The following is a 16,862-nucleotide window of genomic DNA, read 5'->3' as shown; positions in this document are numbered from 1 at the left end:
CGTTTCGCTCGGACATTTAACGGCGTACATACACGCGGAATCACTCGGACATTTAATGGCGTAGACATACACGCAAAAGATTTCGGCGTGGACATACACGCGGATAGCTCAAAATGCGTATAGATAACACGCCACTTGACTTGAAAGTGCCGTGTATGTTTACGCAAAGTCATGATGTCATGTTGCTAATATGATGATTTGTGTAAACTGTGATTCTTTTTTTTTTCAGGATTATTTGATGAATAGAAAGCTCAAAAGAACAGCATTTATTTGAAATTGAAGTCTAACTTTAAAATGATAAATACTACCAGTTTTGAAAACATGGGTGTTTTGAAGTCATAGCTCTAAAGTAAAAAAAACACACATGTGATTCATTGACAAGGCTTGTGTTTTTCATGTATTCTGAGAGAGCAGTGTGGGAATGATGTTGTCTAATAACATGCATGAAGCCATTGGCATTCACTGCTACATGCATAGACATTATTAGTTTAAGCATGAAGATCATAGGTCTTGTGTGTGTGTGTGTGTGTGTGTGTGTGGGTGTGTGTGCGTCCTGTTTCTGTGTCCTTTGGGAAAACACTGGTCTGATTTTCATATGTTGCCTGCAGTTCATTAAGTTAAGTGCGATTGAACGCATGGAAAAACCTTGTGAAATACGGTCAGCATCATTACATTTGATTGGAGGTTTTGTTAGCACTGTGCTTATTGAAAATGCTCAATGCATCGAACAAAGCATAAAATACCTTTCTGTAAAGATTTCACAACTAATTTGAAGGCAAACAGATGCTCCTGTGAAAGTAAACCATCCCTGATTAAATATAGATTACACTCAGGAAAAGAAAATTATATTTGCTCTTTTGGGAATGGGTCAAATTGCACTGGACCTCTCCTGTGTTCCCCATTGGTTTGTTGTCAGCGAGGAACACAGATGGAACGGTCATAAATTGGTCAGTTATTGTCAGTCATGTCTCTTGTGTGTAATCGAGTGTGCGCTCTAATCTTCTAATGCATGCATGAAGCCACTATATGACTGTGCATCCCTCAACTCATTTAAACACAAATGCACACTTACAATCCCTAACAACTCTGGAAGTGTGTATTTGATTACCAGACACTTTGTTATTGTGTTCAATGTGTGAAAGAGACTTTGTAATTCCTCATATTGATCTTGTCCATCAATTGAATCTCGTTTTTGTCCAATGACAGATAGACGTTATAGTGACATGTGGCATATGAGAACGTTGTGACTGTAGTTTAATGTGCATAATGAATAATGCGCTTTAATGAACTTCCGAAGTCAAACAGCCATTCACTCTCATTATCAAGCTTGGAAGAGCCAGGACATTTTTTAATATAACTCAGATTGTATTAGTCTGAAAGAATAATGTCATATACACCTAGGATGGCTTCAGGGTGAGTAAATCATGGGCTGATTTTCATTTTTGGGTGAACTATCCCTTTAAGACATGACCGACTGGATTAATACTCGCCAAGCCCGGCGTTTTGTGCATATTTTTCAGACTGATCTCATGAAATGGCGTATGTATGACACGCCAATTCGTATTTCCATTTTTGGCGTGCTATCAACACGCATAATCGCTTTTCAGCGTGTTTATCAACGCCTTTGACTTAACGTTATATTACTGTATTATGCATATATAAATATATGACCTACCCCAACCCCGTCCCTAAACCTACCCGTCACTGGGGTTAATACCATTTATGAGTCTTCTCCTACCATCCTAGGAAAAGAAATATCGCTCCACAGATGTAGATATAGATTTTGCTTCGTTTCGCTCGGACATTTAACGGCGTAGACATACACGCGGAATCACTCGGACATTTAATGGCGTAGACATACACGCAAAAGATTTCGGCGTGGACATACACGCGGATATTTCAAAATGCGTATAGATAACACGCCACTTGAATTGAAAGTGGCGTGTATGTTTACGCAAAGTCATGATGTCATGTTGATATTTTTGTGTATTTTACCATTTATGCCTCGTTTCCACTGAGCGGTACGGTACGGTACAGTTCGGGTTCGGTACGCAATTATTTGCGTTTCCACTGTCAAAAGTTGTGAATGGTACCAAAAAGCCGAACCGTACCGTACCACTTTTTGGGTACCCTTCCGTTGGGGTACCTAGCACAGTGGTGCGGTACTAAAAGGTGGAGCTAGACTCACTGCAGAACGCTGATTGGTTGGCAGAGTATCGTCACTTGCGCGTGCTACAAGGGCATTAGAAGCATACAGTTAAAATATAATACTACTGTTATTGTGTCACGAAATGTAGTTTTAAGAGTTTTTCAGGCGAGAAAGTCGTTTTTTAAAGCTCAAATCTGTGGTTTATTTATAGATTTATGATCATTTGAAGATCCATTCCAAGCAATCACCGGGCGCTCGGCGCTCGTGCACCCCGCCTGGAGCAGCCTTTCCCCGGCTAGCCGTTCTGATGTTTGCCGCTGACTCTGACGTCTCTGTAGTGGTTAAACATGAGATATAATTCGTCTTGTACAGACCTAACAGGCGATCTTTGGTCTCGTGAATCTATAATTCTTTCCCTGGCCAATAGTTTTGGCAGAAGGCTAAGGGAAGTTTCATATATTTGAGCGCTGAATTTGTATATTTGACTGAATTGTTTGCTTTGTTATTAAAGCTTTACTGTATATATTTTTGTACCTTTTACTCATACTTTTATAATGGCTATTATTGATAAAACTGAAATTCAACAAAAATAGATAGTTTTGTCATTTATTTTATTTTATTACAAGATCATCTGTAATGTTGTTTATTGCAACATTTGTACCAATGCAATATGCAATACATTGCCTGGAATATGTTTAATATTTTTAAATTTAAACGAAAAGAGACAGGATTGTGTTTTATATTTAGTTTTGTTATAAATATAACGTTACATACATGCAGTGAATAGAATCAATAGGCTATGCGTTGCCTGAACCACATTTGTGTGCTTATGTTTAAAATGTATTTAAATTAAATCGAAAAGAAGCAGAGTGGTGTTTTATAACATATTTCGTTTTATTGTTGCCTAAAATGTACATAACCGGAGTAGCAGAGCGAGCTGAGTGCGCATTCAAGAACGCGCTGTTCCATTAGCAGAATTACTGGACTCGCGTCCTCGGGGTCATTCTCCTGAGTCGGACTTTGCGTAGGCTACTTGGTATTGAGAAACACGTAATGCCAGCGCTTGTTTCTTGTGAAAAACATGCCGAGAAGCAAGAACAAGATCTGCTGTCTGTAATCCATTGTTGTTTCCTATGTCGCTTTCTTCGCGCGAAAATCCCGTCGATCGCTTCTCTCCGGCAAACACCACGCCTATCAAGTAAGGGTACTGTTGGCAGTGGAAACGCTAGCCGGATCATGCTGTACCGACCCGACCCGTACTGTACCGTACCGTACCGTAAGCCTCAGTGGAAACGAGCCATAAGAAACACAGCCGAAGCTCAAAGTTCACTTTGCTTCTCCGTGTCAAGAAAGCCTCTTTCGTGCTTTAATAACTTTAATATCAAGCTCATCCCTTTTTACAAAAGTCACTTTACATGATTTTGCTGTTGCTTGTTAAGTTTGGGCTTTTGATGAGTGAAAGCGCTGGAACGGAAAGGAGTACAATAATCATTTAGCAAATTAATTGCACAGCCCTAAAAAGATGTTATTACTACTATTACAACATGAAATATTTAACTAAATTACCATTTGAATCATAAATCATGAATATAAAAAAATATATAATATATAAATGAGTATTTTGAGTTACACATCTGTTCAATGCAATTAAAGATTATGTAAAATATGTGCATCATCACTTTCATCATCCATGTTGAATTACTGTCATAAAAAAAAAAAACCATTGTGACATGAGGGCAGTGATTATTAATTATGAGTAAGCATTAAGGTATAAAATCTTAACCTGAATTGTTAAAAATGCCTTTTAACAAATCTGTGCACTGCAGATGAAGATACAAGTGTCTCTATGGTTTTTTTGTGACATTTGTATATTTCTTTTGGTTAATTTATTGTGATGGGAGCCCAGAGACCCCGAGGCAAAGAAACGAAGCACAATTTGTCCATTAATGATGTGCATGACTCACTTATTAAAATAAATAAAACATCAAGTCTGTGTTGCATCACTTTTGCCTGACAAATCTCAGAGAGCAGGACAAGATCTGTGGAATGAGATATGCCATCATATTTTATTAAGCACAAATATTGCAGACATGCATCCAGCAAACACTCACAAACAGCATCGCAGAGTTGTGTGTTTGTAACGACAGGTCTCGAGCTGTGGTTAGAAGCAGTTTCTTGTTTTCATGACATGTGGACTCAATAAATCCTTATCTTGAGCAAAGCTGACATTCAGTGCAATCTATATCTTTTATTTTTAATATATACAAATGTCATTTACGTCGTTGAGTTTGTCAAGAGATTTAAAGCACCGTTTTTGAAGACTGCGCATGTGTGAACGAGCTCTACTATGTAAGAACGAGTCTATGATTGAGTCTGGAAATAAAGCGAAATAACTGAGAAAACTGAGAAATATTCCTCAGATGCATGTCTGTAATTTAAAGCAAAACATCTAGCATTAATTCGATCTCAAACTGTTTCATTAAAATAAGTTATTACTCCAACACCTGTGTGACTTCATAAACCAACGTGGTTGAATGACAAATTTGACAATCTGGTTTTGGGAACTATAGCTAGTTGATTTCTTCAACGATGCATCGTACTATAGTAGTGAAGCAGTGTGTTACGGCGCTGTACGGGAAACACACCCCTGATTAGTTCCTGTCTCTATGAAGCCCCTCCTTCTGAAAAGCACACTGTGCTCTGATTGGTCGGCTGGATCAGTGTGTTGTGATTGGTCGAGCGCTTCGAGTGTGTTTGGGAAATGTCCCGCCCCTAATTACCATAACCACCAGTTTAACACACTACTAACTAACTCAACCAGGCCCCGCCCCTTTATTCTGCGTATGAATTATTATAATGAGGAATATTGTGGCGTGTTCATTCCCGGAAGAAACTCAAGACTACAATGGAGGCGTTTCAGGGAGTTCAGAAACACTGACACTGATATAGAGAAGAACTCCTGCTGGAGGGACTTTTTCATGCTCAAACAGCAACATTACACACTAAAGAAAGATGCAAAACTAAATATTTATTTTTAAGTCAAGCATTTCAAGTCAAGTGAAGGAGATTTGCGGCTCTTGCCTATGTGTTATGTGGACGGAGAGAGATAAGATGTCTTCATGTCTCTGTTGTAAAGAGTGATATGCTCAGGGAAGATCATGTTTTATGGATGGAGGTGGAGAGTAGATCTCTGTGCCGGAGAAGCTTGAGGGGACACTTGTAATGAATCTCTTGATGTGATTACACTGCATGTACCGTGCCACAATACGTCTCCGCTCGAGAGAGAGCTTTTAGTTTAGTCTCCCAGGCATTATTGCAGTGCTGTGGCTGTGGTTAACATGCAGATGTAGCAGTAGCTGATGTGTGTTCACCTGCAGTTTTCGCCTGAAGTCTTATAACCATCTCGGATTTTTAATGCAAAACGAAGTTATACAATGCAATAAAGGGGGAATCAGTTTGCCTAATAGCTGTTTAAGAATGAAAAATGCCCAAATGAATGAACACTATATTCTTTTTTATATTCCCATGCAAACAAAAATAATCGCCAACAACCAAAAAGTACTACAATAAACAAAACAATGTAACGGATATGTGCTTTACAGGAATTGGTCATTAGGTTGCACAATTCAGTAAAGTGAAAATTGATGTGTGTAAGTCTTATCTGATGAGAGTTCATCAAACAATGTCCAAAGTTGAAGTAGTCATCTAATAATCCAACCATTTGCGATGAATTCACTCCAAACGATAACAGCTCTCGCATCAGACTCTTCCAAATCAGGAACAGTCATAAGTAAGCTTACATCCCTCTGGGCTACATATTTAGTTCGCAACATGCAGTGGTAAAGTCCCGAAAACAAAACAAACATCATTATCAAGGCATACTTTTAAATTGAATTAAAAATAGGCTACCAGCCGCATTAATGTCTCATGAAATCTAACGTGGGCAGAGTAAAAAGGCAGAGGACAGTTTAAAGCAGGCGAGGTGGATCATAAGAATAGGCCGACATGCTTTTTTTTTTTTTTAACGTTTTCTGATGATGAAATATGTATAATTAGAAAAGTGGACCCATATGCCGGGGAAAAATTGAAGCTTAATGCTGTTGACTGAAACTGAAAGCATAAAAAAAATGTTACTTGAAATAAAATAAGCAGTAACTAAAATTAAATAAAGTATTAAAATATAGATGCAAGCAGCAATTATCAGGCACAAGCACAAAGAACCCGATAAGTCATGCCAACATGCCCGGGAGCATCAGACCAACTGCAACAACGAGTAATTAAAGACATTTTAAGATGATTTTTAGGCAAAATGGCTGAAAAATAAATACAGTCACTAGTAATTTGATTGAATGGTTTATCAGTTTCGACCAATAGGTGGCGCTGTGACCAAATTGTGATGTTTTGTGGTCAGAGTAAGGTGACAAGTTTGTTGTCAATATGCCAAAGAGTTGCAGAGATACAGCCTCAGGGTCATTTCGGCACCATGCCCCAAATGTCTTGCTGCGGTATTTGAAAACGGTTTTGCCTATCGACACGAAATCCATAACTTTTTGTCGGCACAGTCTGAAGATGATCTGACCCAAATCTGATGAAAATCGGACAAGCGGTCTAGGAGGAGTTTGAAAAAGAAGGTTTTTAAAGAAATTCAAAATGGAGGACAGGAAGTTTAGCCGACTATGGCAAAATTGGTATCTCTGTCCTCGTCATGACCCAAGGAATCTATTAAAGGGGTCATATAATGCCATTTTTGTACAAGCTAATATGATTCTTTAGGGTCTAAATTAAAAGTTTGTAATATACTTTAATTAAAAATTCTCATTAGTATTGTGAGAAAACACTTATTTTACCTGGTCAAAAACAGCTCTGTTTTCAGCACGCCGTTTCAGTGCATATGACTTTAAATGATAATGAGCTTTGCTCACCTGGCCTCTCTGTTCTGTGCTACACCGTTTGTAACACAATAACACAATACCATAACGCGTTGTTCATTATAAACGTGGGATTATGAATTATATTGAGAACGTTGTACATAGAAAACATGCTGTAATGTACCCTGAGTGTAAACCGACGCATTCATCGTGAAGCGTGCAGCTGGCGATTTGCAAAGATTAATATAAAGATTAATATAAAGATTAATAAAACGTTACACTCACTTTAGTTCTTCTGAAGGTTCAGCAGGAACACGAATAGGTTCCGATCCTTTATTCAGGTGCAGCTTCTTAGCAAAACCAGCTTTACACTGATCCTCGTTTATAAAGCAGTCTGCTGAGAAATGATTCGGCAAACATGAGAGCATTGACGTTGCTCGTGGGGAATATTCCCTTCGAAAACAAACTCAGCCACTGCGTCTTCAGCGGTTCGGATTTAGGAACATTAAAATGACTGCTGTGTTTGTTATTACACCCAAGAACACCACAATCGCTTAGACGCCATTCTGCTCATAGACAGTGCTCCAGCATATCAACAATGACCGCGCCGGTCCGCGCAGACTATGATTGACAGGACGAGCGAGGGCGGGTCTGTGTTGAATCACTGCTTTCAATCAACAATCGCGGGAGGGGCATCCGTTTTATTGACGTCACAAAAACGAACGGCTCAATTTGAGGCAGGGGAAAACATATAAGGAGATTAAAACAAAAACACTGGATGGATTTTTATCATTATATGATGGCTGTGTACAGGCACTGCCAACACACATTGCAGTACAATCAACTTGTAAAAGTGCATGTACCATTATATGACCCCTTTAAGTACAGTTTCATTACAATAGGCTAATGTAATAAAAAAATTATTAGCATTTATGGAATATCATTATAACGGTTGACCACAAGGTGGCGCTGCCCCGATACTTTTTTGAGTACTGTTAAGGCATGATGTCGATACGCCAATGATTTCGAAAAATGACGCATTTTACGTCAAAATTCAAAATGTCCGACTCGCAAATTGCCCGATATGGGAAAATTGGGTATCGTTCGACTCGACATGCTGCACCGAATGTGTGATTTTTGGCCCAACCGTTCAGAAGTTATAAGCAAAAATAGCCATTTTTCATATCTCCTGACCACTAGGTGACACTGTCCAGAAACTGTGCAGGTAACCTCAGGTCAGGGTTGTCATAACACTCACCAAGTTTGGTCATAATTTGCTAAAGCGTTGAGGAGATATATATTCGCGTCCATTTTGGCACGCACTTGGTAGATTCGTTTGCGCATTATTTGAGAATGGATCGATAATCAACTTGAAATCCATAACTTTTTGCCGGCATGGTCTAAAGATGATCTCATTACATTTTTGTGAAAAGTTAAAAGTTTTAAAAAAAGTTTGTAAAGTTTTTAAAAAGTAGGTTTTTCGGAAAATTCTAAATGGTGAAAAAATGTTCATGACAGAAAATTACATCATATGTACAGTTGGTGGCGCTAGAGGGATTGATTTAGAGACACCACCTGTACTAACGTACCTTCGCTTAGTTTAAGTTGAAGTACTTAAATAGCTATTACTAAATAAACTAAAACTAATAAATGAAAATGAATAAATTCTATATAGACATATTTAATATATATATATATATATATATATATATATACACTCACCGGCCACTTTATTAGGTACACCTGTCCAACTGCTCGTTAACACTTAATTTCTAAGCAGCCAATCACATGGCGGCAACTCAGTGCATTTAGGCATGTAGACATGGTCAAGACAATCTCCTGCAGTTCAAACCGAGCATCAGTATGGGGAAGAAAGTTGATTTGAGTGACTTTGAACGTGGCATGATTGTTGGTGCTAGAAGGGCTGGTCTGAGTATTTCAGAAACTGCTAATCTACTGGGATTTTCACGCACAACCATCTCTAGGGTTTACAGAGAATGGTCCGAAAAAGAAAAAACATCCAGTGAGCGGCAGTTCTGTGGGCGGAAATGCCTTGTTGATGCCAGAGGTCAGAGGAGAATGGCCAGACTGGTTCGAGCTGATAGAAGGGCAACAGTGACTGAAATAACCACTCGTTACAACCGAGGTATGCAGCAAAGCATTTGTGAAGCCACAACACGCACAACCTTGAGGCGGATGGGCTACAACAGCAGAAGACTCCACCGGGTACCACTCATCTCCACTACAAATAGGAAAAAGAGGCTACAATTTGCAAGAGCTCACCAAAATTGAACAGTTGAAGACTGGAAAAATGTTGCCTGGTCTGATGAGTCTCGATTTCTGTTGAGACATTCAGATGTTAGAGTCAGAATTTGGCGTAAACACAATGAGATCATGGAACCATCATGCCTTGTTACCACTGTGCAGGCTAGTGGTGGTGGTGGTGGTGTAATGGTGTGGGGGATGTTTTCCTGGCACACTTTAGGCCCCTTAGTGCCAATTGGGCATCGTTTAAATGCCACGGCCTACCTGAGCATTGTTTCTGACCATGTCCATCCCTTTATGGCCACCATGTACCCATCCTCTGATGGCTACTTCCACCATGTCACAAAGCTCTAATCATTTCAAATTGGTTTCTTGAACATGACAATGAGTTCACTGTACTAAAATGGCCTCCACAGTCACCAGATCTCAACCCAATAGAGCATCTTTGGGATGTGGTGGAACGGGAGATTCGCATCATGGATGTGCAGCCGACAAATCTGCGGCAACTGTGTGATGCCATCATGTCAATATGGACCAAACTCCCTGAGGAATGCTTCCAGCACCTTGTTGAATCTATGCCACGAAGAATTGAGGCAGTTCTGAAGGCAAAAGGGGGTCCAACCCGTTACTAGCATGGGGTACCTAATAAAGTGGCCGGTGAGTGTATATATATATAAGAAAAATGACAAACATATTTTGAAAGAGGTTTATTATGCTCACCAAGTCTGCATTTATTTATACAGTAAAAACAGGAATATTGTGAAAAAACTGCTCAAGAAACATTTCTGATTATTATCAATGTTGAAAACAGTATTGCTGCTTCAGATTTTTGTGGAAACTGATACATTTTATTTTCTATAATTCTTTGATTAATAGAAAATTCCAAAAAAACAGTATTTATTTGAAATAGAAATCTTTTGTTACATTATAAATTACTTTTGATCAATTCAATGTGTTCGTGCTGTGAATGCAAGTATTAATTTCTTTTTAAAAAATTGACTGACCCCAAACTTTTAACTGTGTGTTTTACGTCATGTTTTTTTAACCAAGTCTTTGCCTTTAAGATGATCCACATGTTTAAATATTGCCTTTTAGATGCTTAGCTAATGTGCTTTCATATTTTGAAAGACAACTTTGAACCGTCACTTTAACCACAGCAGAAGTGTTTTTTGCATCAGATTTTTATCCGATGTAATGCCATGTTGATTTGATATCGAATGCATTTACATATCCTTAATTTCCTCTGAGCCCAGAATGAATTTTCCTTGCTAAGGATAAGATTGACCTGATTAGTCTGAGTGATGGCTTTGAATGAACATATTAACATAAATGCGCGACACACACACATACACACACTGATCTGACCGGAGGTCTGTGTGAGGCAGTCAGAGGCGCTATAGTGGAGCATGTGAAATTGAATTGGACTCAAGAATGGGGGCTTTGATTGGTTGTCAGCTTATCAGATGCTGAGGTGCTTCTGGACTGAAAAAGGATCTGTCTCTATATAAGATGTTTGAAATCTAAACCCCGATACCAGCACGATATCCATGAGATCAAGACAAATCCGCTCCTGGCTTCACAGATGAGAAACAGAGCCATGCAGAGAACATGAAATTGAGAATTGAGAGTTAACAGGACTCACGTTTGGAAATTGAAAATGAACTGCATCATTACACATTACACATTTAATATAAAGGTCAGTAAACAGACCTGAGCTAACATAGTCCCTCGAGAAAAACGCGATTATGCGATCACATGATTCAGTGCATGATCAGCCAATGTCCGCATATTTTTTTAAATACGCCGCACTTTCGCCGCATAAATTACCGATTTCCGTGCAAAATAGTGGCGCTTGCATGATTTCATAATCCTCGCATTTTCGTTGCAAAAAAGTCACATATATCTGAGCAGAAAGATGAAAAATGCTGCGTTTGCTTCACACGAGAGCCGCCGTTTCCCCCTGTTGCCATGGGAACGTTATGAAGTGACGTCATTACGCGACGTGAACATCATCGAAAAGCTGTAAAACAGGAGCACACTTTGTTTTTCAATATTTTATTTATTCATTTTTACAGAAGTTGTAGCATATTCCTTTTGTAAAGCTACAGAACTTGTTTGACTCATCAATGTTTTCTAAGTTTGATGTATTTATTAAGATGAGAACTGAAATATTCCAGCACTTTCTGTGATGTACGCTTGCTTATCATAGAAAGTCATAAGAAATGACTCTTTATATTAAGGTAGGAGCCTAGTGAGAACAGGGTGTTGGGGAATCACTTTTTTTTTCTCTTTTTCATCAAACCGCAGTTTTTGCAAGTTCCCGCAATTTCATCACATAAAATTGCATAAATATCCTGCATATTCCATCACATTTTTAAAGAAAACGGGACGCGTAATCAAGGATTTTTGCCCGCAACAATCTAAAAAAAAACTCTGTTTTTCTGGAAGGACTGACAGTGTATTTTTATTAACTGAAGTATTTTACAATGGCTTCGAATTCATCTCAGCCAATCATAATCAAGCATATTTTTATTTAAGGCCACATTTATATTTAAAGGGAAAGAATATCATTTACTCGCTCTCATATCATTGCAAATCTATATGGAAGATATTTTGAAGAACATTGGGATCTGAACAACATTGGACCCCACCGACTTTGATTATATGGAACAAAAATAGTTCATATATTTGCTATTGCTTTTTATAGAAAAACTGTATATGCAGGGTTCCCGCGGGGTCTTAAAAAGCCTTAAAAGCATTGAATTTATATAATTTGGAAATAATACCTTAAAAAGACTTTAAAAAGTTTTGAATTTTGATGTCTGGGTCTTAAAAATTGTGCTGTATGACGTAACTTCTCCGTATTGTATTTTTCCTCAAAAGTTTCATTTGTCAAGCACGATTATTATGATTTTCGATGTTTATTGTTCAGGGGTCTCTCAGTTCCCCATATTCCCAGCATGGAATAAGTAGCAAGCTAATGTTAAAAAAAAAAAACTTAACATTTTTCGGCACTTTCTTGTGGCCTACTGAAATGTTTTTATTTTTTCACACCTGCTTGGCTTATCATCTTTTACCCATTCCACATTTGAAAAATAAATGAGCACAAGTTCAAGGATTTTGTTTTTCTTTGCTGGTAGGGACGTGAAATAGGTATTCATTTTTTATATAAATGGTCTTAAAAAGACGTATTATTTCAATTTAACTTCAAGAAACCTGTAGGAACCCTGTATATGATGCCAGAATTCTTATTTTTGGGTGAACTTTCCCTTTAATGGCTATTTGCTCTTTTAAAAATATAGGGAGTACCTTCAGTACGGGCTGCAGATTCATTTCTAAGCCGCAGTGACCCAAGACTAGACAGTTACTGTGGACACTGTTCTGTTTTATATCTCACTTAGTGAAGAACAAATGGCTTTGGGTGAAAGTTTGGCAGATTAAAAGCATCCTCTGCATTGGGTTGAATCTCACACACCGCTTTCAAAGGACATTTGAAGACTATAAATGGAAAGCATGTAATTTTCATCTCCTGTTTAAATTCTATCCTGATCATCAGCGCTCTTCATAACACCCTTAGCTTGCTGTTTGAAAGACTTGAGAGTGACCAGGTGTGTGTGTCCTGTTTTTCAGAGGGTTTGGCTGTTGGCGTGGGCTTTGGGGCCGTCGGAAAAACTCCATCAGCGACGTTTGAAAGCGCCAGGTAAGCCATAAACACCGTTTAAAGGAAAGTTCACCAAACTTTTACTCTCCCCATATCATTCCAACACATGTTATTGTCTTCCGTGATGCACAAGAGATGTTTGGCAGAATGTCACAGCTTCTGTTGTGAAAAGCATAATAAAAGTTGGCCATTCAAAAATGTTGGTAACGATCCATTTGTTAACATTTATTAGTTAACATAAACTAACAACTCTTTAAAAATAAATATGATCAATAAGTCATGACAACACGTTTTTCCATTGCTTCAACTCATCAAAATAATTTAACCAATTTCAACTTCATACTCTAAAAAATGCTGGGTTGTTTTAACCCAATTTTGGGTCAAATATGGACAAACCCAGGCATTGTGTTACATTTTTAAATTACATTTTTAACCCAATGTTTGAGTTTGTCCATATTTGACCCAAAATTGGGTTAAAACAACCCAGCTTTTTTTAGAGTGAGAAAATGAGTTGAAATGACTTGAACAGCCAATTTGAGTATACAAAAAGATTTAAGGCATTACAGTAATAATTGGAATTACAATAATTTAAGTTGAATTACAGTGAATAGAAAATTTGGTAACACTATATATTAGCCTTTATATTTAATGCATCATAAAAGTATTTTTTAATGCATTCATTTGTAATGCACCTTATAAGGTGTCTCATGAATAATTGTAACCACAGTTAAAATGCATTATAATACTGATCTATTTATTGAACGTTTCTTTAGAAATGCATTAAAACACATGACAAACAACCAATCTCAGATGTAGATGCTAAATTCACTGTAAACCACGGTTTTACAGGGCTTATATTATGCTTTTATAAAATAGTCAGTCCCTTAAAATATTTATTTTAATATTTATCACAGGTATATGTTTGTAGGCGTCGAAAGCACGGCTCAACCAATCAGAATCAAGGACCGGAAGATTTTCAGTCAATAATGGCCTACAAGTCATAACTTTATGATACTTTTGTGGTGCTTCTTGAGCTTTGCAGTATAAATAACCATGCTTTTGATGTTTACGGCTAATAGAAAATATATGATGAGGCCAGAAGTACATTGGACTGAATGTAGACAAATGGTAATAGTAAAAGATAGTGGCTGCTAATGCTTCAGGTCACAATAACAGAGGATCTGGACTGAGAACACATGTTTTATCACTTTGCATGAATATCTAACATCCTTTGCTATATTGAAAGCATTGATTTGAATGGCTAATAACTCAAAAACTGCCCTCAAATGAGATAACAACTAAAGAATTGAAAGCTCGGTCACACTGTAAAAAATGACATGATCCATAATGACATGATCCATACAGTAGTGAGCAAAAGTGATGTCTGGCCATCAAACATTAATTGAAATATTATTGTGCTTGGAATCATTTGTTTTATTTGTGATAACGCAATGAAACACGGCAAATTATGCGACATAATTTTTGTCCAGGCTGTCATACAAGGACATGATGAACACATGCTGGGAAAAAAAACGAGAGAACCAATGAAAACTAGCTGATAATTTATGCTTTTTCCTGTCAGCTTTTTTGTTTTCTTTGCATATATAAACCTGTAGCTTTAGTTTGCCTTTTTTCCCAAGTAATTTTGATTTTGTCAGACAAATACCTTAACTAAGTTTAGTGTTTTGTTCTTCTCTCATATTTAACACATTTAAAAAATATTAAATATTTTCCTCATATTTTGATGGTTTAATCAAAACTTGTAGGTTCATCGCTTTTTTACATTACTTTAACTCACCATTAAAAATAAGCGATTTCAACTTTTTTATAAAAGTTAAACGTGATTCAACTCGATTTTTTACATCAGTTTAATATGATTTAAGTTGAAATGACTTGTTCAGCCAAGGCCAAAATTGAAAGTTGAAATGGGTTCTAGATTTTTTGCAGTCATGAACAGTTTCTGCTTCATTGTTCTCTGTCAAGAAAGAAACTAATATGGGGCCAGAAGGACATGACGATGAGTTGATTCATTGTGGGGTGAATTATTTATTTAAAAGGGCAGATGCAGAGTGATGTTCTGCGGTTTAGTGTGACTGGATGGTTCTTGAATTTTGCCGACAGTATTGTGTGATGCTGTCACCAAGTGGTCGAAACTGGTATTGTGAGATCTCTGTGTCTCTCCCAAACACACACACACACACACACACACACACACACAAAGAACGTGCTGTTGTGATATTTCTTGCACACATGTTAATATCCATGTTCTCGAGTCTGTTTAAACGTGAGAATCCTGCCAGACAGGGAGGGAGCGCGAAGGAAACCGGCTAACAAGTGTTCCCATCTCACTCCCAGATGGAGTCTATTAGCCATCGCTGAGAATCAGAGCCGCATTGTAAGCGTTCAAGCACCTGGACTCCACTATGTGTGCGCACATTTGTGCCCAGATGTGAGCCAAAGCTCGCAGATGTTGAATGTGTGTCTTTTACTCTGCATTTCTGTCTGTGTGTGCCTTTAATACCATGTATTTCCATATAGGAAAAGCTGTTTTGGATTAGCGTTGCAATCATATAATCTCTTTACATCCATACTGACAACTCAGGGTTTCCTACTATGCGCTTTCTAGATGAAACCTCTATTTGCTCCTGATTAAAAGCGCAGAGAGAAGGAGAGACAGATGGATGAATGGATACATAGTTTGTTCAACGAGTAAACACAGAGCAGCTTTGAACGTATGATACGGCATAAGAAAGAGGTCTTTGTCTCAGCCTAAAAACAATCGCTCGAGGGCAAACGGAGAGGAGAGCCAAAGTCCCTTTAAGGCAAGTCATTCAACACATCTTATTCCGCCATATTGCTCCCATTCATAGGAATATGAGTGCACCGCCTGTGTACATCTCAAGGTTTTGGTAGAGCTCATGTCAAGTTCATTTTATGTGTTTAGCGCTTTTCACATTGCACATTATTTCAATGCAGCTTTACATAAAATCATGATGTTATTGTTTATAATATCTCACTATTTCCATAGTTGCATTTAGCAGGTGAGAATATAGTTACATTTGGCAACAACAACAAAAAATCAAGCAGGTCATATTTATTTACCATACTGTATGCCTATATATTGCGTTATACGAGAATACTGCATGTATTTTTAATTTTTTTTTTACCAGGAAGTCTCATTGAGATCAAAAATCTCTTTTACAAGAGAGACCTGGCCAAGGTAGCGGACACATAAACACATAAAAATGCTGTAGATACATACAATCATGCAAAAAAAGATACAAATAAAACATACAATCATGCAAATGTATGCGGATAAAGTTGGATGTACTGTATATCCAACTTGAAATATATCGGAAATCTATTCTACTCTATTGCACCCTTGAAATGGGTGACTTTAAAAGATGTTTTTTTCCCTCTCAAACAGAAATGTTTAAATTTGTTTTATTGCTTTATTATCTTTATTTATTTATTTATTTATTTATTTAATCAGGGACCGTACACATTAATAGTACATATCAATATGTAAAATGCGCCAGATTTAGCCAACACTGGCTAAAATGAGTTCTATGGAGGGGAGATTTTAAATTGAGTTTTTAATCAAAACATACTGTTAATGGAAATATGATAAATATTTTTTTATTGTTAATAATGCTTAATCAGTGCATTTGAAAAAGAAACATTTACAGTCAGCATTAAACGGACGTTGCGCTGATCTTTTCTTCTCTATTGTGACGTATATTTAGAAGAGACGTAAATGTAGAAGAGAACAAAACTAAATAAAAATAAAAACAGAACAAAATCTCATCAGAGAAGAGAAGTTATTCTGATTCAAGATTACAGGAACATACATTTAAAACAATAATGATGATGTGCATGGATAAATCATTTAGAATAAATGCTGCAAAATAAAGAAACG

General features: G+C 37.4%; 1 protein-coding gene across 1 annotated transcript in view; it reads left to right on the top strand.

Moving 5' to 3' along the window:
* Positions 1 to 16,862, top strand: part of LOC130071350 (zinc transporter ZIP11) — a 178,440-nt gene that overhangs the window by 139,231 nt on the left and 22,347 nt on the right. The window contains exon 7 of the mRNA XM_056236092.1: positions 12,913 to 12,982. Coding sequence (XP_056092067.1) covers positions 12,913 to 12,982 — 70 coding nt within the window. The remainder of the gene's footprint in view (positions 1 to 12,912; positions 12,983 to 16,862) is intronic.

The sequence above is a fragment of the Rhinichthys klamathensis genome, unplaced genomic scaffold, assembly GCF_029890125.1.
Source record: "Rhinichthys klamathensis goyatoka isolate OS25496 unplaced genomic scaffold, OSU_Roscu_1.1 h1tg000438l_1, whole genome shotgun sequence".
Lineage (NCBI taxonomy): Eukaryota > Metazoa > Chordata > Actinopteri > Cypriniformes > Leuciscidae > Rhinichthys > Rhinichthys klamathensis.
This window is presented reverse-complemented; position numbering and strand designations above follow the sequence as displayed.